The 25,785-nt window shown below is 39.9% G+C and overlaps 1 protein-coding gene across 7 annotated transcripts in view; it reads right to left on the reverse strand.

The window, feature by feature from the left end:
• obscnb (obscurin, cytoskeletal calmodulin and titin-interacting RhoGEF b) overlaps positions 1-25,785 on the reverse strand; it is a 487,178-nt gene that overhangs the window by 257,816 nt on the left and 203,577 nt on the right. For all 7 annotated transcript variants that reach the window (XM_063044498.1, XM_063044500.1, XM_063044497.1 and 4 more), the window contains 8 exons: positions 24,691-24,957; positions 20,652-20,918; positions 15,397-15,663; positions 12,540-12,806; positions 10,361-10,627; positions 8,453-8,719; positions 3,188-3,454; positions 1,261-1,527 (listed from right to left, as the gene is read on the reverse strand). In XM_063044498.1, coding sequence (XP_062900568.1) covers positions 1,261-1,527; positions 3,188-3,454; positions 8,453-8,719; positions 10,361-10,627; positions 12,540-12,806; positions 15,397-15,663; positions 20,652-20,918; positions 24,691-24,957 — 2,136 coding nt within the window. The remainder of the gene's footprint in view (positions 1-1,260; positions 1,528-3,187; positions 3,455-8,452; positions 8,720-10,360; positions 10,628-12,539; positions 12,807-15,396; positions 15,664-20,651; positions 20,919-24,690; positions 24,958-25,785) is intronic.

A 25,785-nucleotide genomic window follows, 5' to 3' on the forward strand; every position in this document is an offset into this window, starting at 1 on the left:
ACGTATAAAATTCTAAAGGGATTGGACAGGCTAGATGCAGGAAGATTGTTCCTGATGTTGGGGAAGTCCAGAACGAGGGGTCGCAGTTTGAGGATAAAGGCGAAGCCTTTTAGGACTGAGACTAGGAAAAACTTCTTCACACAGAGAGTAGTGAATCTGTGGAATTCTCTGCCACAGGAAACAGTTGAGGCCAGTTCATTAGCTATATTTGAGAAGGAGTTAGATGTGGCCCTTGTGGCTAAAGGGATCGGGAGTATGGAGGGAAGGCTGGTACAGGGTTCTGAGTTGGATGATCAGCCATGATCATACTGAATGGCGGTGCAGGCCCGAAGGGCCGAATGGCCTACTCCTGCACCTATTTTCTATGTTTCTATGTTTATTAAGTTTGCTCAAGTCAACGTTCTTAAATATACTTCTCATTCATTGTATGCAGAGTTCGATCTGTCATTTCATGACAATGGGCAATTGCCTGGGGGCGGTAAATCACACAGCTTTCACACAAACCAGGGTTTGGGTGGGCGAGACATCCCACCCTCACAGATCTGGCAGGACCAAAGGCATATACACCGCAGACATACGATGCTTGAGAAAGATGGGATTCTCACCACGTAATACACTGGCTGTTCGCGAGGGGCTAACGAGACGCATTTCAAGGGATGCCCAGTAAAAGAGGGCTTCATATGGAATAAGCAGCTTCAGGAAATAGTAGAAGTGGGTTACAATTGCAAAGTTTACAAGACATTTGGACATTCATAAGGTCAAGAGGGTGATAGCAAATGGAACTAGCTCAGGAAGCTACCTTAGTTGACGTTGACAAGTTGGTCGAAGGACCTAGCTTTCTGTGCTATATGCGATAACTCTATGACATTAGTAAAACATGTTGACTATTTCTTGGTGCAATATTTAATAGTGTGGAGAACTTGCCAGGTTAGTAACATAAAAAATCTTTAGATTGCCAGATTTAGTTTTGCTTTAGTATTTTAATACTGTTTCAATATAGCGCAGAATATCTAATTACCAAATTATAACCAAGTATATTTTAATCTCATATCTAAAACAGAGAAAAGTTTGACTAGAAATTACCTTGCAATTCAAATTTTCAAAATTTGCTGCATTGCAAAATTGATGAGGCAAAATTATTTCATATTGATAATACTAAGGTCACACTGAAGGAAAAGGGGACTACTAACCATTATCAGTAAGGAACTGAATGAAAACTTTTGAGACAACTGAATAAATTAGTCATTAAAAATGCCATACCCTTCACTTTTAGAAAGCTTGATGTTTTCTGATCGCCTGAATCGCAGGTATACTCTCCAGCATCTTCAATTTTTAGGCTGTGAATGATCAACTCCACACAGGAACCCTTTTGTTTCATTTCATGCTTCTGACTTGGATGAAGCACCACAGATCCCTTTCTCCATTCCACTGGAGCACCTGGTTTGGAGATTTCACATCGCAGGGAGACAGTACTGTCCTCTTCAGCTTCTTGATTCTGAAGCTCTTTTTTGAAATGCACAGGAAGGGCTAAGAGAGACAATGAGCAAATTCATGGTGATATACTTCAATTATGATTCAAGACTGATATTGCTGATCAAATAGTCCATACCAGACTGTTAATCCACTTAATCCCATCAACTTGTCTCTGGACCATAGGCCTCCATATCCCTCCTGCCCACGTCTTTATCCAAACTTTTCTTAGATGTTGAAATCAGATCAACACACACACTTCCACTGACATCCCATTCCACAGTCTCACTACCCTCAGACTGAAGTTGTTCCTCCTCAGGTTCCCCTTTAAACAGTTCACTTTTCATCCTTAACCCATGACCTCTAGTTCTAGTCTCACCCAACCTCAGTGCAAAATGTCTCCTTGCATTCACCATATCTACACCCGCGATAATTTTGTATACCTTTATCAAATCACCCCTCATTCTCCTATGCTCCAGGGAATAAACTCCTAACCTGTACAACCGTTCCTTACAGCTCAGATTCTCAAGTCTGAACAATGTCCTTGTAATTTTTTCCCTGCACTCTTTCATTCTTATTGGACATAGGCACTTGTGAAATGACACATTTTGACAAGTTACAACCAGGCAGGACTTGCGCAGCAAATGACATGGTTCTATGAGGTGCTGTAGAACGGAAAGATCTAAGGGCCAATGTATTATTTCCTGAAAGTAACGACACAGATAGCCAAATTAGTGAAGGCAGCAGAGAGCATGCTTGCCTACATGAATGGCGCAGTGAGTACAGTATGTTGGCGAGTCACTATCTGGCATATTGTCCACAGATCCAGTCACAACGGAAGAACGTGATTAAGGTGGGAACATGCAGAAAAGGATAACAAGGATGCTATTATGACAGGTGTGCCAGAGTTATGAGGAGAGACCAGATCAGCAGGAACTATGATCACTGGAACAAGAGAAGCGCATGGATAGAGATTTATAAAATCATGAAGGGCATAGATAGGAGAATGGTCAGTATTTTTCACAGGAAAGGAAAGTTGAAAAATAGAGGGCACAAATTTAAGACAAGTGAGTAAAGATTTAAAAGCAAGTTGAGGAGCATGTTTTTCGACAGAGAGGGCCATGGATCTATGGAATAGCTGCTGATGGAAATAATAGAAGTGGGTTACAATTACAAAGGTTACAAGACGATGTTCATAAGGTCAAGAGGGTGATAACAAATAGAACCAGCTCAGTAAGGTACCTTGGCTGACGTTGACAAGTTGGTGAAAGGGCCGAGCATTCTGTGCTGTATGCAATGACTCTACGACATTATTAAAATAAGTTGACTATTACAGTGCAGTATTTAACAGTGCGGAGAACTTGCCAGGTCAGTCACATAAAAGATCTTTACAGTGCGAGGTTAAGTTTTGCTCTTATATTTTAAAAGTATAAAGTTTTAATATAGTGCAGAATATCTAATTACTAAATTATAACCCAACATATTTTAATCTCCGATCTAAAATAGAAGAAAAGTTTGACTAGCAATCATAATGCAATTCAGATTTTCAAAATTTGCTGCATTGCAAATTTGATAGAGTAAAAGTAGTATTTCATATTGTTAATACTAAGGTCACATTGAAGGAAAAGGGGACGACTAACAATTATCAAAAAGGTACTGAGTGAAAACTTTTGAGACAACTGAATAAATTAGTCATTAAAGATGGTTACTGCCATACCCTTCACTTTTAGAAAGCCTGATGTTTTCTGATCCTTGGAGTCGCAGGTATACTCTCCAGCATCTTCAACTTTTAGGCTGTGAATGATCAACTCCACACAGGAACCCTTTTGTTTCATTTCATGCTTCTGACTTGGATGAAGCACCACAGATCCCTTTCTCCATTCCACTGGAGCATCTGGTTTGGAGATTTCACATCGCAGAGAGACAGTACTATCCTCTTCAGCTTCCTTATTCTGAAGCTCTTTTTTGAAACGTACAGGAAGTGCTAAGAGAGACAATGAGCGTTTATGGTTTATGTACTCAATTATGATTCAAGAATGATATTGCTGATCAAATACAGAATATATCCCATCGTCTCTCATATATTTTAATAATTTACGAGTGAATGTAGGCAGTTTAATTCGTAAGTCAGTTGACGATAACAAAATTGGTGTGGGGGGGGACAGTAAAGAAGATTGTCCGAGGATGCAACAGGATCTGCACCAAATTGAAACCTAGGTAAAGGAATGATTGGTAGAATTCACAGTCATGGAGAACCACAGCACAGAAATAGACCTTTCTACCCATCTTGTCAATGTTAGACTGTTATTTTGCCTAGCTCCATCGACTCGTCTCTGGACCACAGACCTGCATAACCCTCCTGCCCAAATATTTATCCTAACTATCCCTAAATGTTGAAATCAGATCTAGAAACACTACTTCCATTTACAGTCCATTCTACACTCTCACGATCCTCTGAGTGAAGAAGTTCCTCCTCATACTCCCCTTAAACAATTCATCTTTCATTCTTAACCCATGACCTCTACTTATAGTCTCAGCCAACCTCAGTGCAAAATATCTCCTTGCATTCACCATATCTATAGCCCTCAATTTTGTATACCTATATTCCCTGGAGCAAAGGAGAATGAGGGGAAATTTGATAAAGTCCAAACCTATACAACCCTTCCTTGTAACCCAGGTCCTCAAGTCCGAGTAACATCCTTGCAATTGTTTTCTGCAGTCTTTCAGTCTTATTGGACTCGACAGTTGTGAAGTTTTAACAAGTTACACCAGGGCAGGACTTACACAGTAAATGACATGGTTTTATGAAGTGCTGTAGAACAGAAAGGTCTAAGGGCCAACATATAATTTCCTAAAAGTAGCGACACAGATAGCCAAAGCAGTGAAGGCGGATTAGGGCATGCTTGCCGACATGAATGGTGCACTGAGTACAACATGTTGGTGAGTTTCTATCTGGCATATTGTCCACTCATCTGGTCAGCATGGAAGAATGTGATTCAGTTGGAGACCATGCAGAAAAGGTTCACAAGGATGTTAAGACTGATGTGCCAGAGTTATGAGGAGACACCAGATCAGTTGGAAGAATGATCCCTGGAACAAAAGAAGCTCATGGAAAGAGGTTTATGAAATCATGACGGGCAGATAGTAGAACGGTCACAGTCCTTTTCACATGGGAGGAATGTCGAAAACTAGAGGGCATACATTTAAGGCAACAGATTTAAGATTTAAAGGCACGTTGAGCAGCAAGTTTTTCCACACAGAGAATGGTGGATATATGTGTAACACCTTGGTAAGATTTTTACTGCTACATAGAACCACAGAACCATAGAAACTACAGCACAGAAACAGGCCCTTTGGCCCTTCTTGGCTGTGCCGAACCATTTTCTGCCTAATTCCACTGACCTGCACACGGACCATATCCCTCCATACACCTCCCATCCATGTATCTGTCCAATTTATTCTTAAAGGTTAAAAAAGAACCCGCATTTACCACCTCGTCTGGCAGCTCATTCCATACTCACACCACTCTCTGTGTGAAGAAGCCCCCCCCCAATGTTCCCTTTAAACTTTTCCCCCCTCACCCTTAACCCATGTCCTCTGGTTTTTTTCTCCCCTTGCCTCAGTGGAAAAAGCCTGCTTGCATTCACTCTATCTATACCCGTCATAATTTTATATACCTCTATCAAATCTCCCCTCATTCTTCTACGCTCCAGGGAATAAAGTCCTAACCTATTCAACCTTTCTCTGTAACTGAGTTTCTCAAGTCCCGGCAACATCCTTGTAAACCTTCTCTGCACTCTTTCAACCTTATTTATATCCTTCCTGTAATTTGGTGACCAAAACTGAACACAATACTCCAGATTCGGCCTCACCAATGCCTTATACAACCTCATCATAACATTCCAGCTCTTATACTCAATACTTCGATTAATAAAGGCCAATGTACCAAAAGCTCTCTTTACGACCCTATGTACCTGTGACAACACTTTTTGGGAATTTTGTATCTGTATTCCCAGATCCCTCTGTTCCACTGCACTCCTCAGTGCCTTACCATTAACCCTGTATGTTCTACCTTGGTTTGTCCTTCCAACGTGCAATACCTCACGCTTGTCAGTATTAAACTCCATCTGCCATTTTTCAGCCCATTTTTCCAGCTGGTCCAAGTCCCTCTGCAGGCTCTGAAAACCTTCCTCACTGTCTACTGCACCTCCAATCTTTGTATCATCAGCAAACTTGCTGATCCAATTTACCACATTATCATCCAGATCATTGATATAGATGACAAATAACAATGGACCCAGCACTGATCCCTGTGGCACACCACTGGTCACAGGCCTCCACTCAGAGAAGCAATTCTCTACCACCACTCTCTGGCTTCTTCCATCGAGCCAATGTCTAATCCAATTTACCACCTCTCCATGTATACCTAGCGACTGAATTTTCCTAACTAACCTCCCATGCGGGACCTTGTCAAAGGCCTTACTGAAGTCCATGTAGACAATATCCACTGCCTTCCCTTCATCCACTTTCCTTGTAACCTCCTCAAAAAACTCCAACAGATTGGTCAAACATGACCTACCACGCATAAAGCCATGTTGACTCTCCCTAATAAGCCCCTGTCTATCCAAATGCTTGTCGATTCTGTCTCTTAGTACTCCCTCCAATAACTTACCTACTACTGACGTTAAACTCAACAGCCTATAATTTCCCGGATTACTTTTTGATCCTCTTTTAAACAACGGAACAACATGAGCCACTCTCCAATCCTCCGGCACTTCACCCGTAGACAGCGACATTTTAAATATTTCTGCCAGGGCCCCCTGCAATTTCAACACTAGTCTCCTTCAAGGTCCGAGGGAACATTCTGTCAGGTCCCGGGGATTTATCCACTTTAATTTTCCTCAAGACAGCAAGCACCTCCTCCTTTTCAATCTGTACAGTTGCCATGATCTCACTACCTGTTTCCCTTAACTCCATAGACTTCATGCCAGTTTCCTTAGTAAATACAGACCAAAAAACCTATTTAAGATCTCCCCCATTTCCTTTGGTTCTGCACAAAGCCGACCACTCTGATCTTCAAGAGGACCAATTTTATCCCTTACAATCCTTTTGCTCTTAATATACTTGTAAAAGCTCTTTGGATTATCCTTCACTTTGACTGCCAATGCAACCTCATGTCTTCTTTTTGCCCTCCTGATTTCTTTCTTAAGTATTTTCTTGCACTTCTTATACTCCTCAAGCACCTGATTTACTCCCTGTTTCCTATACATGTCATACAACTCCCTCTTCTTCTTTATCAGAGTTGCAATATCCCTTGAGAACCAAGGTTCCTTATTCCTATTCAATTTTTGCCTTTAATCCTGACAGGAACATACAAACTCTGCACTCTCAAAATTTCCCCTTTGAAGGCTTCCCACCTACCAATCACATCTCTGCCAGAGAACAACCTGTCCCAATCCACGCTTTTTAGATCCTTTCTCATTTCTTCAAATTTGGCCTTCTTCCAGTTCAGAACCTCAACCCTAGGACCAGATCTATCCTTGTCCATGATCGAGTTGAAACTAATGGTGTTATGATCACTGGAACCAAATGCTCCCCTACACAGACTTCTGTCACTTGCCCTAATTCGTTTCCTAACAGGAGATCCAATATTGCATCCCCTCTACACTGTACGTATTTCATTTTAGCATTTCTATAAGAACAGTCTGTTCTGCTTTCAGCTTGTTTTGGTTTGAGCTGAGATAAGAGGCTTTGTTTTCCAATTTAGGAATGTGGTGTCAGCCAATCGGGATGGTAGAGTAGGGAGTGGGTTTCAGAGATCGTGAGGTGGACAAGTCTTTGGTGGTGGGAGCTGGGAGAGGACAGGAGGGAAATTAATAATGGATGCTTTCCCTGTTGCACAAGGTGATTTGTGGAGTTGAATGGCTTCAAGAAGGAAGGACCAATTCTCCCATTCAAGATTTCGAGTGACCTTCGAAGGTGATCCGTGCATTCACACTGATCAAGGATCCAGTGCTTGAGTTACATACAAGTTCAAGATTTGAGCTCCACCATGAACATGTGACTGTTTAAGTATAATGGGCTTTTATCTCTTTTAGTTTCTTTCTTTTATTTATGATTTCCTCAAGTCAACATTCTTCAATATACTTCTCATTCATTGCCTGCAGTGTTCGATCTGTCATTTCATGACAATGGACGATTGCCTGGGGCAATAAATTACACAGCATTCATACAAACCGAGGTTTGGGTGGGCAAGACATCCCAACCTCACAAATCTGGCAGGACCAAAGTCATATACACCGCAGACATACGATGCTTGAGAAAGATGGGATTCTCACCACGTAATACACTGGCTGTTCGCGAGGGGCTAACGAGACGCATTTCAAGGGATGCCCAGTAAAAGAGAGCTTCATATGGAATAAGCTGCTTCAGGAAATAGTAGAACTGGGTTACAATTGCAAAGTTTATAAGACATTTGGATGTTCATAAGGTCAAAAGGGTGATAGCAATGGAACTAGCTCAGGAAGCTACCTTCGTTGACGTTGACAAGTTGGTCGAAGGACCTAGCTTTCTGTGCTGTATGCAATGACTCTGTGACATTATTAAAGCATGTTGACTATTTCTTGGTGTAATATTTGATAGTGTGGAGAACTTGTCAGGTCAGTAACATAAGAAATCTTCAGATCGCCAGATTAAGTTTTGCTTTAGTACTTTAATAGAGTGCAGAATATCTAATTACCAAATTATAGCCAAATATATTTTAATCTGATTTATAAAACAGAAGAAAAGTTTGACTAGAAATCATCTTGTAATTCAGATTTTCAAAATTTGCTGCATTGCAAATTTGATGAGGCAAAATTATTTCATATTGATAATACTAAGGTCACATTGAAGGAAAAGGGGACTACTAGCAATTATCAGTAAGGTACTGAATGAAAACTTTTGAGACAACTGAATAAATTAGTCATTAAAGATGCCATACCCTTCACTTTTAGAAAGCCTGATGTTTTCTGATCCCCTGAATCGCAGGTATACTCTCCAGCATCTTCAACTTTTAGGCTGTGAATGATCAAATCCAGACAGGAACCCTTTTGTTTCATTTCATGCTTCTCACTTGGATGAAGCACCACAAATCCCTTTCTCCATTCCACTGGAGCACCTGGTTTGGAGATTTCACATTGCAGGGAGACAGTACTGTCCTCTTCAGCTTCTTGATTCTGAAGCTCTTTTTTGAAACGCACAGGAAGGGCTAAGAGAGACAATGAGTAAGTTCATGGTGATATACTTCAATTGTGATTCAGGACTGATATTGCTGATCAAATAGACCATACCAGACTGTTAGTCCCATCAACATGTCTCCGGATCATAGACCTACTGCCCACGTCTTTATCCAGACTTTTCTTAGATGTTGAAATCAGATCAACACACACACTTCCACTGACATCCCATTCCACACTCTCAATACCCTCAGACTGAAGTTGTTCTCCCTCAGGTTCCCCTTTAATCAGTTCACTTTTCATCCTTAACCCATTACCTCTAGTTCTAGTCTCACCCAACCTCAGTGCAAAATGTCTCCTTGCATTCACCATATCTACACCCGCGATAATTTTGTATACCTTTATCAAATCACCCCTCATTCTCCTATGCTCCAGGGAATAAACTCCTAACCTGTACAACCGTTCCTTCCAACTCAGATCCTCAAGTCTGAACAACATCCTTGTAATTTTTTTCCTGCACTCTTTAACTCTTATTGGACATAGGCACTTGTGAAATGACACATTTTGACAAGTTACAACCAGATAGGACTTGTGCAGCAAATGACATGGTTCTATGAGGTGCTGTAGAACAGAAAGATCTAAGGGACAATATATTATTTCCTGAAATTAACGACACAGATAGCCAAAGTAGTGAAGGTAGCATAGAGTATGCTTGCCTACATGAATGGTGCACTGAGTACAGTATGTTGGCGAGTCACTATCTGGCATATTGTCCACAGATCCAGTCACAACGGAAGAACGTGATTAAGGTGGGAACATGCAGAAAAGGATAACAAGGATGCTATTATGACAGGTGTGCCAGAGTTATGAGTAGAGACCAGATCAGTTGGAACTTTGATCACTGGAACAAGAGAAGCGCATGGATAGAGATTTATAAAATCATGAAGGGCATAGATAGGAGAATGGACACAGTCTTTATCGCAGGAAAGGAAAGTTGAAAAATAGATGGCAACAAATTTAAGACAAGAGATTAAAGATTTAAAGGCAAGTTGAGGAACAAGTTTTCCACAGACGGCAATGGATATATGGAATAGCTGCTGATGGAAATAATACAAGTGGGTTACAATTACAAAGTTTACAAAACATTTGGACCTTCATAAGGTCAAGAGGGTGATAGCAAATAGAACTAACTCAGGAAGGTACCTTGGCTGACGTTGACAAGTTGGTGAAAGGGCCAAGCATTCTGTGCTGTATGCAATGACTCTATGACATTATTAAATTAAGTTGACTATTACAGTGCAGTATTTAACAGAGTGGAGAATTTGCCTGGTCTGTCACAAAAAATATTTACAGTGCCAGGTTAAATTTTGCTCTTATATTTTAGTAGTGTAAAGTTTTAACGTAGTACAGAATATCTAATTACTAAATTATAACCCAATATATTTTAATCTCATATCTAACATAGAAGAAATGTTTGACTAGCAATCATATTGCAATTCAGGTTTTCAATATTTGCTGCAATGCAAATTTGATAAGGCGAAAGTATTTCATATTGATAATACTAAGGTCACATTGAAGAAAAAGGGGACACTTAACAATTATCAGTAAGGTACTGAATGACAACTTTTGAAACAACTGAATAAATTAGTCATTAAAGATGGTTACTGCCATACCCTTCACTTTTAGAAAGCCTGATGTTTTCTGATCCCTGGAGTCGCAGGTATACTCTCCAGCATCTTCAACTTTTAGGCTGTGAATGATCAACTCCACACAGGAACCCTTTTGTTTCATTTCATGCTTCTCACTTGGATGAAGCACCACAGATCCCTTTCTCCATTCCACTGGAGCATCTGGTTTGGAGATTTCACATCGCAGAGAGACAGTACTATCCTCTTCAGCTTCCTTATTCTGAAGCTCTTTTTTGAAACGCACAGGAAGGGCTAAGAGACACAATGAGCAAGTTTATGGTGATGTACTTCAGTTATGATTCAAGAATGATATTGCTGATCAAATAATATCCAGTCGTCTCTCATACACTTCAATAACATAGGAGTTAATGTAGGTGGTTTGATTCGTAAGTCAGTGGATGATAACAAAATTGGTGTGGGGAGGGACAGTTAAAGAAGATTGTTCGAGGATGCAACAGGATCTACAACAGACTGGAACTAAGGCAAAAGAATATCAGGTGGAATTCAGAGTCATGGAGCACTACAGCACAGAAACAGACCTTTCTGCCCATCTCGTCAATGCCAGACTATTATTCTGCCTAGTCCCATCGACTCATCTCTGAACCTTAGACCTGCATACCCCTCCTGCCCAAATATTTGTCCAAACTTTCCTTAAATGTTGCAATCAGATCAATAAACACTCTTCCACTGACAGTCCATTCCACACTCTCACGATCCTCTGAGTGAAGAAGTTCCTCCTCATACTCCCCTTAAATAATTCATCCTTCATTCTTAACCCATGACCTCTAGTTCTAGTCTCAGCCAACCTCAGTGCAAAATGTCTCCTTGCATTCACCATATCTACAGCCCTCAATTTTATATACCTCTATTTCCTGGAGCAAAGGAGAATGAGGGGAGATTTGATAAAGTCCAAACCTATACAACCCTTCCTTGTAACTCAGATCCTGAAGTCCTAGTAACATCCTTGTAATTGTTTTCTGCAGTCTTTCAGTCTTATTGAACTCAAGACTGTTGTGAAGTGACATATTTTGACAAGTTACACCAGGGCAGGACCTACACAGTAAATGACATGGTTTTATGAAGTGCTGTAGAACAGAAAGGTCTAAGGGTCAATATATTATTTCCTAAAAGTAGCAACACAGATAGCTCAAATAGTGAAGGCAGCAGAGAGCAGGCCTGCCTACATGAATGGTACACTGAGTACAAGATGTTGGTGAGTGACTATCTGGCATATTGCCCACAGATCCAGTCACTACGGAAGAACGTGATTAAGGTGGGGACCATGCAGAAAAGGATAACAAGGATCCTCTTAAGACTCGTGTGCCAGAGTTATGAGGAAAGACCAGATCAGCTGGAACTATGATCACTGGAACAAGAGAAGGGCATGGATAGAGATTTATGAAATCATGAAGGGCATAGATAGGAGAATGGTCACAGTCTTTTTCACAGGAAAGGAATGTTGAAAAATAGAGGGCACAAATTTAAGACAAGTGAGTAAAGATTTAAAAGCAAGTTGAGGAGCATGTTTTTCGACAGAGAGGGCCATGGATCTATGGAATAGCTGCTGATGGAAATAATAGAAGTGGGTTACAATTACAAAGGTTACAAGACGATGTTCATAAGGTCAAGAGGGTGATAACAAATAGAACCAGCTCAGTAAGGTACCTTGGCTGACGTTGACAAGTTGGTGAAAGGGCCGAGCATTCTGTGCTGTATGCAATGACTCTACGACATTATTAAAATAAGTTGACCATTACAGTGCAGTATTTAACAGAGTGGAGAACTTGCCAGGTCAGTCACATAGAAGATCTTTACAGTGCGAGGTTAAGTTTTGCTCTTATATTTTAATAGTGTCAAGTTTTAATATAGGGCAGAATATCTAATTACTAAATTATAATCAAATTATATTTTAAACTATAACTAAATTATATTTTAATCTCATATCTAAAATAGAAGAAAAGTTTGACTAGCAATCATATTGCAATTCAGATTTTCAAAATTTGCTGCATTGCAAATTTGATAGAGCAAAAGTAGTATTTCATATTGTTAATACTAAGGTAACATTGAAGGAGAAGGGGACTACTAACAATTATCAATAAGGTACTGAGTGAAAACTTTTGAGACAACTGAATAAATTAGTCATTAAAGATGGTTACTGCCATACCGTTCACTTTTAGAAAGCCTGATGTTTTCTGATCCCTGGAGTCGCAGGTATACTCTCCAGCATCTTCAACTTTTAGGCTGTGAATGATCAACTCCACACAGGAACCCTTTTGTTTCATTTCATGCTTCTCACTTGGATGAAGCACCACAGATCCCTTTCTCCATTCCACTGGAGCATCTGGTTTGGAGATTTCACATCGCAGAGAGACAGTACTATCCTCTTCAGCTTCCTTATTCTGAAGCTCTTTTTTGAAATGTACAGGAAGTGCTAAGAGAGACAATGAGCGTTTATGGTTTATGTACTCAATTATGATTCAAGAATGATATTGCTGATCAAATACAGATTATATCCCATCGTCTCTCATATATTTTAGTAATTTACGAGTGAATGTAGGTGGTTTAAATCGTAAGTCAGTGGACGATAACAATCTCCAACAAATTGAAACCCAGGAAAAGGAATGATAGGTAGAATTCATAGTCATGGAGCAATACAGCACAGAAACAGACCTTTCTGCCCATCTCGTCAATGCTAGATTGTTATTCTGCCTAGTTCCATCGACTCGTCTCTTGACCACAGACCTGCATAACCCTCCTGCCCAAGTATTTATCCAAACTGTCCCTAAATGTTGAAATCAGATCAATAAACACTACTTCCATTGACAGTCCATTCCACACTCTCACGATCCTCTGAGTGAAGAAGTTCCTCCTCATACTCCCCTTAAACAATTCACCTTTCATTCTTAACCCATGACCTCTAGTTCTAGTCTCAGCCAACCTCAGTGCAAAATATCTCCTTGCATTCACCATATCTACAGCCCTCAATTTTGTATACCTCTATTCCCTGGAGCAAAGGAGAATGAGGGGAGATTTGATAAAGTGCAAACCTATACAACCCTTCCTTGTTACCCAGGTCCTCAAGTCTGAGTAACATCCTTGCAATTGTTTTCTGCAGTCTTTCAGTCTTATTGAACTCGGCAGTTGTGAAGTTTTAACAAGTTATACCAGGGCAGGACTTACACAGTAAATGACATGTTTTTAGGAAGTGCTGTAGAACAGAAAGGTCTAAGGGCCAATATATAATTTCCTAAAAGTAGCGACACAGATAGCCAAAGCAGTGAAGGCGGATTAGGGCATGCTTGCCGACATGAATGGTGCACTGAGTACAACACGTTGGTGAGTTTCTATCTGGCATATTGTCCACTCATCTGGTCAGCATGGAAGAATGTGATTCAGTTGGAGACCATGCAGAAAGGGTTCACAAGGATGTTAAGACTGGTGTGCCAGAGTTATGAGGAGACACCAGATCAGTTGGAAGAATGATCCCTGGAACAAAAGAAGCTCATGGAAAGAGGTTTATGAAATCATGACGGGCAGATAGTAGAACGGTCACAGTCCTTTTCACATGGGAGGAATGTCGAAAACTAGAGGGCATACATTTAAGGCAACAGATTTAAGATTTAAAGGCACGTTGAGCAGCAAGTTTTTCCACACAGAGAATGGTGGATATATGTGTAACACCTTGGTAAGATTTTTACTGCTACACTGTACATATTTCATTTTAGCATTTCTGTAAGAACAGTCTGTTCTGCTTTCAGCTTGTTTTGGTTTGAGTTGAGATAAGAGGCTTTGTTTTCCAACTTTGGAATGTGGTGTCAGTCAATCAGGGTGGTAGAGTTTGGGAGTGGGTTTCACAGAGCGCGAGGTGGACAAGTCTTTGGTGGTGGGAGCTGGGAGAGGACAGGAGGGAAATTAATAATGGATGCTTCCCCTGTTGCACAAGGTGATTTGTGGAGTTGAATGGCTTCAAGAAGGAAGGACCAATTCTCCCATTCAAGATTTCGAGTGACCTTCGGAGGTGATCCGTGCATTCACACAGATCAAGGGTCCAGTGCTTGAGTTACATACAAGTTCAAGATTTGAGCTCCACCATGAACATGTGACTGTTTAAGTATAATGGGTCTTTATGCCTTTTGGTTTCTTTCTTTTATTAACAGTTTCCTCAAGTCAACGTTCTTCAATATACTTCTCATTCATTGCCTGCAGTGTTTGATCTGTCATTTCATGACAACGGATGATTGCCTGGGGCAATAAATTACACAGCATTCATACAAACCGAAGTTTGGGTGGGCAAGACATCCCAACCTCACAGATCTGGCAGGACCAAAGTCATATACACCGCAGACATACGATGCTTGAGACAGATGGGATTCTCACCACGTAATACACTGGCTGTTCGCGAGGGGCTAACAAGTCGCATTTCAAGGGATGCCCAGTAAAAGAGGGCTTCATATGGAATAAGTTGCTTCAGGAAATAGTCGAACTGGGTTATAATTGCAAAGTTTACATGACATTTGGATGTTCATAGGGTCAAGAGGGTGATAGCAATGGAACTAGCTCAGTAAGCTACCTTACTTGATGTTGACAAGTTGGTCGAAGGACCTAGCTTTCTGTGCTGTATGCGATGACTCTGTGACATTATTAAAGCATGTTGACTATTTCTTGGTGTAATATTTGATAGTGTGGAGAACTTGTCAGGTCAGTAACATAAGAAATCTTCAGATCGCCAGATTAAGTTTTGCTTTAGTACTTTAATAGAGTGCAGAATATCTAATTACCAAATTATAGCCAAATATATTTTAATCTGATTTGTAAAACAGAAGAAAAGTTTGACTAGAAATCATCTTGTAATTCAGATTTTCAAAATTTGCTGCATTGCAAATTTGATGAGGCAAAATTATTTCATATTGATAATACTAAGGTCACACTGAAGGAAAAGGGGACTACTAGCAATTATCAGTAAGGTACTGAATGAAAACTTTTGAGACAACTGAATAAATTAGTCATTAAAGATGCCATACCCTTCACTTTTAGAAAGCCTGATGTTTTCTGATCCCCGGAATCGCAGGTATACTCTCCAGCATCTTCAACTTTTAGGCTGTGAATGATCAACTCCACACAGGAACCCTTTTGTTTCATTTCATGCTTCTCACTTGGATGAAGCACCACAGATCCCTTTCTCCATTCCACTGGAACACCTGGTTTGGAGATTTCACATCGCAGAGAGACAGTACTGTCCTCTTCAGCTTCTTGATTCTGAAGCTCTTTTTTGAAGTGCACAGGAAGGGCTAAGAGAGACAATGAGTAAGTTCATGGTGATATACTTCAATTATGATTCAAGACTGATATTGCTGATCAAATAGTCCATACCAGACTGTTATTCTGCTTCGTCCCATCACCATGTCTCTGGACCATAGACCTCCTGCCCATGTCTTTATCCAGACATTTCTTAGATGTTAAAATCAGATCAACACACACACTTCCACTGACATCCCATTCCACACTCTCACTACCCTCAGACTGAAGTTGTTCCTCCTCAGGTTCCCCTTTAAACAGTTCACCTTTCATCCTTAACTCATGACCTCTCACTCTAGTCTCACCCAACCTCAGTGGGAAATGTGTGCTTCCATTTACCCTATCTACACGCGCCATAATTTTGTATACCTCTATCAAATCACCCCTCATTCTCCTATGCTCCAGGGAATAAACTCCTAACCTGTACAACCGTTCCTTACAGCTCAGATCCTCAAGTCTGAACAACATCCTTGTAATTTTTTCCCTGCACTCTTTCATTCTTATTGGACATAGGCACTTGTGAAATGACACATTTTGACAAGTTACAACCAGGCAGGACTTGCGCAGCAAATGACATGGTTCTATGAGGTGCTGTAGAACGGAAAGATCTAAGGGCCAATATATTATTTCCTGAAAGTAATGACACAGATAGCCAAAGTAGTGAAGGCAGCATAGAGTATGCTTGCCTACATGAATGGTGCAATGAGTACAGTATGTTGGCGAGTCACTATCTGGCATATTGTCCACTGTGCCAGTTACAACAGAAGAACGTGATTAAGGTGGGAACATGCAGAAAAGGATAACAAGGATGCTATTATGACAGGTCTATCAGAGATATGAGTAGAGACCAGATCAGTTGGAACTTTGATCACTGGAACAAGAGAAGCGCATGGATAGAGATTTATAAAATCATGAAGGGCATAGATAGGAGAATGGACACACTCTTTTTTGCAGGAAAGGAAAGTTGAAAAACAGAGGGCACAAATTTAAGACAAGAGATTAAAGGTTTAAAGGCAAGTTGAGGAACAAGTTTTTCCACAGAGGGCCATGGATATATGGAATAGCTGCTGATGGAAATAATACAAGTGGGTTACAATTACAAAGTTTACAAATCATTTGGACCTTCATAAGGTCAAGAGGGTGATAGAAAATAGAACTAGCTCAAATTGCAAAGTGAAATTGATGATATTTATACGTTGGAAACTCAAAGAAATTTTCTTTACCTGAGACAAAAGAATTATGAAGTAGGAGGTAAATCAGCTAGATTATTAGCATATAAATTACGAAAACAACAAGCAGACAATACAATTCATAAAATAAAGAATCCAAAGACAAAGCTTGTGGAGAGTACAATAGGGAAAATTCAAGAGAGTTTTGAAACGTATTATCGAGAGCTGTACTCCCAACCCCGGGCCCCCAATGAGCACTATATAGACAGTGTATTGAATTTTTTAGATCTACTTAAACTTACAGATTTACAAAATGAAAGTTTATTAGAACCAGTAACTGTCAAAGAACTGAACGTGGCCATCTCTAGGTTAAAGGCTGGAAAGTCCCCGGGTTCTGATGGGTTTACCTCAGAGTGGTACAAGTCCCTGAAGACACAGTTAGCCCCATTACTACTTAACACCTTTAATTGGATCTTGCAGAGAGGAGAAACTCCACCTTCCTGGAGAGAAGCGATTATTTCAGTTATTCCTAAAGAGGGTAAAGATAAACTAGAATGTGGCAATTATCGGCCAATTAGTGTTCTTAATTTAGATTACAAACTATTTACATCTATATTAGCGCGCAGATTGGAAAAGCTTTTACCTGGCCTAATCCATTTAGACCAGACTGGATTTATTCAACAAAAACAAACACAGGACAACATAAGGAGAACTCTGCACATATTAGAACAGGTTAATAAGAACGAGACAGAGACAATGGTAGTAGGATTGGACGCTGAGAAAGCTTTTGATTCGGTTAGTTGGGCATTCCTATACAGAGTGTTAGGAAGATTCGGCTTTCAAGAAAGGGTTATTAAAGTAATTCAGACTCTATATGACAGCCCTACAGCCCGAATTAAGATAAATGGGGACCTCTCTGACTCCTTCATTTTAGAGAGAGGCACTAGACAGGGATGCCCAATTTCTCCTCTCCTTTTTGCGCTATATATTGAACCACTTGCCCAACTAATAAGACAGAGCGAAATCGTAAAAGGCATCAAGGTGGCAGGGATTGAACAGAAAGTGGCGTTATTCGCAGATGATGTCTTGGTCTATCTGAGTGAACCAGAAAAATCATTTATAGGATTGGTTACACTGTTGGATGACTTTGGGAAAATATCAGGTTATAAAATAAATGTAAAGAAAACGCAGGTTATGTCCCTAAATTATACACCATCCAAAAAATTGCAGGATACATACGATCTTAAGTGGGAAGCTAAATCATTAAAATATTTAGGAATAACCCTGCCGAAGGATCTTTCAACACTGTCACAGGTAAATTATGGGCCATTAATCTCAGAGATAAAAGCAGATATGCATAGATGGAATCTTATCCCCTTTTTAAGTTTAAATTCAAGGATAAATACTATAAAAATGAATATTCTTCCTCGGTTATCATATCTTTTCCGTACTTTACCAGTGGAGGTGGATGATAATCAATTCAGGGAATGGGACAAATGGATTTCCCGCTTCATTTGGCGAGGAAGGAAACCTAGAATTCGATATAACACCTTACAGTTAGGGAAGGAAAGAGGAGGTATGGTTCTTCCTTGCCTGAGAAATTATTTTTATGCCTCACAGATAACCCCTCTGTTATATTGGTGTAATAGGGAATATAAGGCTAGATGGAAGGAAATAGAATTTGGATTAGTTGACAGTTTTCCTCTTCAGGCCTCAATAGCTGACAAAGGATTGATGGCCCAGTTGGAAAAATTTAATAATGCTTGGATAAATCTTACATTAAAAGTATGGCAGAAGGTGGTTAATTCATGTGGAATTAATAACATGCTAAAACTCTTTAGATGGTGTGCATATGATACCGAATTCCTTCCCAACAGAGGAGATAAAAGATTTGAGCTGTGGATAAAGAAAGGTCTTACAACCTACCTCTCATTTATAGATAAAAGAGTATTACAAAGTTTCCAAATCCTGCAGGACAAACATGGCCTAGAACATAATGACTTTTTTAGGTACCTTCAAATACGAAACTATGTTAACCAGAGTTGTAGATATACAGACCTATCAACAGTAGAATTAGAATTTTTCAAGATTCTGAATTCGGCTTGCAGTTCAATACCTAGTAAATCAGTTTCTCGCCTATATAATGCACTCTCCCATGCTAAAAATGTAAATACACTGTATATTAAAGAGAAATGGGAGAAAGAAGCGGGGTTGGTACTTTCAGAGGAGGCTTGGGGGAAAATCTGCAGCTTTCAATGGTCCTCGACTAATTCTTTGACTTGGAGAGAACATTGTTGGAAAAACATTATAAGATACTTCAAGACCCCATATCAGGAAAAATATAAAGATACAAATGTGATGTGTTGGAGAAGGTGCGGCTCTAAGGAGGCAAATCATTTTCATATTTTCTGGGATTGCCCTAAATTAAGTCTATTTTGGGAAGGTATTCATAGAACATTAGTTAAGGTACTTAGGTCCCAGATACCTCTGAACTTTGAGACGCTCTATTTGGGGCATGTATTGTTCCTTGAACAGAAGGAAGATATAAAGTTGCTGCAGGCCCTCTTAGCGGCAAGTAAGAAATCAATCACTAGAAAATGGCTAAATCCAATACCACCTACATTAGAAGATTGGTACGAAATTATCTTGGAAATATTTAAAATGGAAAAGTTGACCTACTCCCTGAGAACTCAAAAAGAAACATTTTATCAAATCTGGAATAAATGGATTGAATATATAACCCCAATATGAGCAGACTTCAGATGACTCTCCTAATGATTTATATTGCTCTTCTCATCAACACAGTAATATTGCTAACGTAAGCACCCCTAGTCTAAATGTTTGTTGTTTTCTTTTGGAAAATAGAGAATTAACACAAGTAAAGGGAAAGATTTGGGAAAGGGATAAAAAAAAAATGAAAAAATTAAGTAAATAAGTACATAGGGATTGGATAATTATGTCTGCGGGCAGGAACAAGCACGAACAAATTGGGATATAAACACCTACAATGGTTGGTATATAGGCTTGTATGCAACATTTTGGACCAGTGGAAATGGTCCAGAAGGGTTGTATGGAAACTATTATTACCATTTTTCTTAACAACTAATTTCATTACTTAGCCTAATAGGTTAGATTTACCACAGTACATAATTATCTATTTAAATGTTTATTTTGCTTTTATATCATCTCAATGTGTACTTAAGAATGTATAAATAATTGTAGTTTTAATACATATAAAAAAATGGAAAAGGTTATATGTGTGAAAAAAGTACATGATAATTGTGAACTCCTTATCCAAATAAAAATAAAATTTAAAAAAAAAGAAAATAGAACGAGCTCAGGAAGGTACCTTGGCTGACATTGACAAGATGGTGAAAGAGCCGAGCATTCTGTGCTGTATGCAATGACTCCATGACATTATTAAAATAAGTTGACTATTACAGTGCAGTATTTAACAGAGTGGAGCACTTGCCTGGTCAGTCACATAAAAAATATTTACAGTGCCAGGTTAAATTTTGCTCTTATATTTCAGTAGTGTGGTTTTAACATAGTGCAGAATATCTAATTACTAAATTATGACCAAATATATTTTAATCTCATATCTAAAATAGAAGAAATGTTTGACTAGCAATCATGTTGCAATTCAGATTTTCAAAATTTGCTGCATTGCAAATTTGATAAGGCAAAAGTATTTCAAATTGTTAATACTAAGGGCATATTGAAGGAAAAGGGGACTACTAGCAATTATCAATAAGGTACTGAATGACAACTTTTGAGACAACTGAATAAATTAGTCATTAAAGATGCCATACCCTTCACTTTTAGAAAGCCTGATGTTTTCTGATCCCCGGAATCGCAGGTATACTCTCCAGCATCTTCAACTTTTAGGCTGTGAATGATCAACTCCACACAGGAACCCTTTTGTTTCATTTCATGCTTCTCACTTGGATGAAGCACCACAGATCCCTTTCTCCATTCCACTGGAGCATCTGGTTTGGAGATTTCACATCGCAGAGAGACAGTACTGTCCTCTTCAGCTTCCTTATTCTGAAGCTCTGTTTTGAAACGCACAGGAAGGGCTAAGAGAGACAATGAGTAAGTTTATGGTTTATGTACTCAATTATGATTCAAGAATGATATTGCTGATCAAATACAGAATATTATATCCCATCGTCTCTCAGACATTTTAATAATTTTCGACTGAATGTAGGCAGTTTAATTAGTAGGTCAGTGGACGATAACAAAATTGGTGTGGGGGGGGGACAGTTAGGAAGATTGTTCAAGGATGCAATGGGATCTACAACAAATTGAAACCTAGGTAAAGGAATGATAGGTAAAATTCACAGTCATGGAGAACCACAGCACAGAAATAGACCTTTCTACCCATCTTGTCAATGTTAGACTGTTATTTTGCCTAGCTCCATCGACTCGTCTCTGGACCACAGACCTGCATAACCCTCCTGCCCAAGTATTTATCCAAACTGTCCTTAAATGTTGACATCAGATCTAGAAACACTACTTCCATTGACAGTCCATTCCACACTCTCACAATCCTCTCAGTGAAGAAGTTCCTCCTCATACTCCCCTTAAACAATTCATCTTTCATTCTTAACCCATGTCCTCTAGTTCTAGTCTCAGCCAACCTGAGTGCAAAATGTCTCTTTGCATTCACCATATCTACAGCCCTCAATTTTGTATACCTCTATTCCCTGGAGCAAAGGAGAATGAGGGGAGATTTGATAAAGTCCAAACCTATACAACCCTTCCTTGTAACCCAGGTCCTCAAGTCCGAGTAAATATCCTTGCAAATGTTTTCTGCAGTCTTATTGAACTCGACAGTTGTGAAGTTTTGACAAGTTACACCAGGGCAGGACTTGCACAGTAAATGACATGGTTTTATGAAGTGCTGTAGAACAGAAAGGTGTAAGGGCCAATAAATTATTTCCTAAGTGTAGCGACACAGATAGCCAAAGCAGTGAAGTTGGTATAGGACATGCTTGCCAGCATGAATGGTGCACTGAGTACAAGATGTTGGTGAGTTGCTATCTGGCATATTGTCCACTCATCTAGTCAGCATGCAAGAATGTGATTCAGTTGGAGACTATGCAGGAAAGGTTCACAAGGATGTTAAGACTGGTGTGCCAGAATTATGAGGAGATACCAGGTCAGTTGGAACAATGATCCCTGGAACAAAAGAAGCTCATGGATAGAGATTTATGAAATCATGAGGGGCAGATAGTAGAATGGTCACAGTCCTTTTCACATGGGAGGAAAGTCGAAAACTAGAGGGCATACATTTAAGGCAAGAGATTTAAGATTTAAAGGTGAGTTGAGGAGCAAGTTTTTCCACACAAAGAGTGGTGGATATATGTGTAACACCTTGGTACGATCTCTACTGCTATACTGTAGGTATTTCATTTTAGCATTTTTGTAAGAACAGTCTGTTCTGCTTTCAGCTTGTTTTGGTTTGAGCTGAGATAAGAGGCTTTGTTTTCCAACTGAGGAATGTGGTGTCAGCCAGTCAGGATGGTAGAGTTGGAAGTGGGTTTCAGAGAGCGCAAGGTGGACAAGTCTTTGGTGGTGGGAGCTGGGAGAGGACAGGAGGGAAATTAATAGTGGATGCTTTCCCTGTTGTACAAGGTGCTTTGTGGAGTTGAGTGGTTTCAAGGAGGAAGGACCAATACTCCCATTCAAGATTTCCAGTGACCTTCGGAGGTGATCTGTGCTTTCACACAGATCAAGGGTCCAGTGCTTGAGTTACATACAAGTTCAAGATTTGAGCTCCACCATGAACATGTGACTGTTTAAGTATAATGGGCCTTTATGTCTTTTAGTTTCTTTCTTTTATTAACAGTTTCCTCAAGTCAACGTTCTTCAATATACTTCTCATTCATTGTCTACAGAGTTCGATCTGTCATTTCATGACAATGGGCGATTGCCTGGGGGCAATAAATCACACAGTATTCACACAAACCAGGGTTTGGGTGGGCGAAACATCCCAACCTCACAGATCTGGCAGGATCAAAGTCATATACACCATAGACATACGAAGCTTGAGAAAGGTAGGATTCTCACCACGTAATACATTGGCTGTTCATGAGGAGCTGACGAGACGCATTTCAAGATATGCCCAGTAAAAGAGGGCTTCATATGGAATAAGCCGCTTCAGGAAATAGTAGAACTGGGTTACAATTGCAAAGTTTACATGACATTTGGACGTTCATAAGGTCAAGTGGGTGATAGCAATGGAAGTAGCTCAGGAAGCTACCTTAGCTGACGTTGACAAGGTGGTCGAAGGGCCTAGCTTTCTGTGCTGTATGCGATGACTCTATGACATTATTAAAGTATGTTGACTTTTTCTTGGTGTAATATTTGATAGTGTGGAGAACTTGTCAGGTCAGTAACATAAAAAATCTTCAGATCGCCAGATTAAGTTTTGCTTTAGTACTTTGAACAGAGTGCAGAATATCTAATTACCAAATTATAGCCAAATATATTTTAATCTGATTTGTAAAACAGAAGAAAAGTTTGACGAGAAATGATCCTGAAATTCAGATTTTCAAAATGTGCTGCATTGCAAATTTGCTAAGGCAAAAGTATTTCAAATTGATAATACTAAGGTCATATTGAAGGAAAAGGGGACTACTAAATCAGTGCTGGGTCCATTGTTATTTGTCATCTATATCAATGATCTGGATGATAATGTGGTAAATTGGATCAGCAAGTTTGCTGATGATACAAAGATTGGAGGTGTAGTAGACAGCGAGGAAGGTTTTCAGAGCCTGCAGAGGGACTTGGACCAGCTGGTAAAATGGGCTGAAAAATGGCAGATGGAGTTTAATGCAGACAAGTGTGAGGTATTGCACGTTGGAAGGACAAACCAAGGTAGAACATACAGGGTTAATGGTAAGGCACTGAGGAGTGCAGTGGAACAGAGGGATCTGGGAATACAGATACAAAATTCCCAAAAAGTGTTGTCACAGGTACATAGGGTCGTAAAGAGAGCTTTTGGTACATTGGCCTTTATTAATCGAAGTATTGAGTATAAGAGCTGGAATGTTATGATGAGGTTGTATAAGGCAATGGTGAGGCCAAATCTGGAGTATTGCAACACACATCAAAGTTGCTGGTGAACGCAGGACAGGCAGCATCTATAGGAAGAGGCGCAGTCGACGTTTCAGGCCGAGACCCTTCGTCAGGACTAACTGAAGGAAGAGTGAGTAAGGGATCTGGAGTATTGCGTTCAGTTTTGGTCACCAAATTACAGGAAGGATATAAATAAGGTTGAAAGAGTACAGAGAAGGTTTACAAGGTTGTTGCCGGGACTTGAGAAACTCAGTTACAGAGAAAGGTTGAATAAGTTAGGACTTTATTCCCTGGAGCGTAGAAGAATGAGGGGAGATTTGATAGAGGTATATAAAATTATGACGGGTATAGATAGAGTGAATGCAAGCAGGCTTTTTCCACTGAGGCAATGGGAGAAAAAAACCAGAGGACATGGGTTAAGGGTGAGGGGGGAAAAGTTTAAAGGGAAGATTAGGGGGGGCTTCTTCACACAGAGAGTGGTGGGAGTATGGAATGAGCTGCCAGACGAGGTGGTAAATGCGGGTTCTTTTTTAACATTTAAGAATAAATTGGACAGATACATGGATGGGAGGTGTATGGAAGGATATGGTCCGTGTGCAGGTCAGTGGGACTAGGCAGAAAATGGTTCGGCACAGCCAAGAAGGGCCAAAAGGCCTGTTTCTGTGCTGTAGTTTCTATGGTTCTATGGTTCTAACAATTATCAATAAGGTACTGAATGAAAACTTTTGAGACAACTGAATAAATTAGTCATTAAAGATGCCATACCCTTCACTTTTAGAAAGCCTGATGTTTTCTGATCCTTGGAGTCGCAGGTATACTCTCCAGCATCTTCAACTTTTAGGCTATGAATGATCAACTCCACACAGGAACCCTTTTGTTTCATTACATGCTTCTCATTTGGATGAAGCACCACAGATCCCTTTCTCCATTCCACTGGAGCATCTGGTTTGGAGATTTCACATCGCAGGGAGACAGTACTGTCCTCTTCAGCTTCTTGATCCTGAAGCTCTTTTTTGAAATGCACAGGAAGGGCTAAGAGAAACAATGAGTAAGTTCATGGTGATATACTTCAATTGTGATTCAAGACTGATATTGCTGATCAAATAGTCCATACCAGACTGTTATTCTGCTTAGTCCCATCAACATGTCTCTGGACCATAGACCTCCATACCCCTCCTGCCCACGTCTTTATCCAAACTTTTCTTAGATGTTGAAATCTGATCAACACACACACTTCTACTGACATCCCATTCCACACTCTCACTACCCTCAGACTGAAGTTGTTCCTCCTCAGATTCCCTTTAAACAGTTCACTTTTCATCCTCAACCCATGACCTCTAGTTCTAGTCTCACCCAACCTCAGTGGGAAATTTGTGATTCCATTTACCCTATCTACACGCGCCATAATTTTGTATACCTCTATCAAATCACCCCTCATTCTCCTATGCTCCAGGGAATAAACTCCTAACCTGTACAACCGTTCCTTACAGCTCAGATCCTGAAGTCTGAACAATATCCTTGTAATTTTTTCCCTGCACTCTTTCATTCTTATTGAACATAGGCACTTGTGAAATGACACATTTTGACAATTTACAACCAGGCAGGACTTGCGCAGCAAATGACATGGTTCTATGAGGTGCTGTAGAACAGAAAGATCGAAGGGCCAATATATTATTTCCTGAAAGTAACGACACAGATAGCCAAAGTAGTGAAGGCAGCATAGAGTATGCTTGCCTACATGAATGGTGCAGTGAGTACAGTATGTTGTCGAGTAACTATCTGGCATATTGTCTACAGATCCAGTCACAACAGAAGAACGTGATTAAGGTGGGAACATGCAGAAAAGGATAACAAGGATGC

Source organism: Mobula hypostoma, chromosome 3 (genome assembly GCF_963921235.1).
Source record: "Mobula hypostoma chromosome 3, sMobHyp1.1, whole genome shotgun sequence".
NCBI classification, from domain to species: Eukaryota; Metazoa; Chordata; class Chondrichthyes; order Myliobatiformes; family Myliobatidae; genus Mobula; species Mobula hypostoma.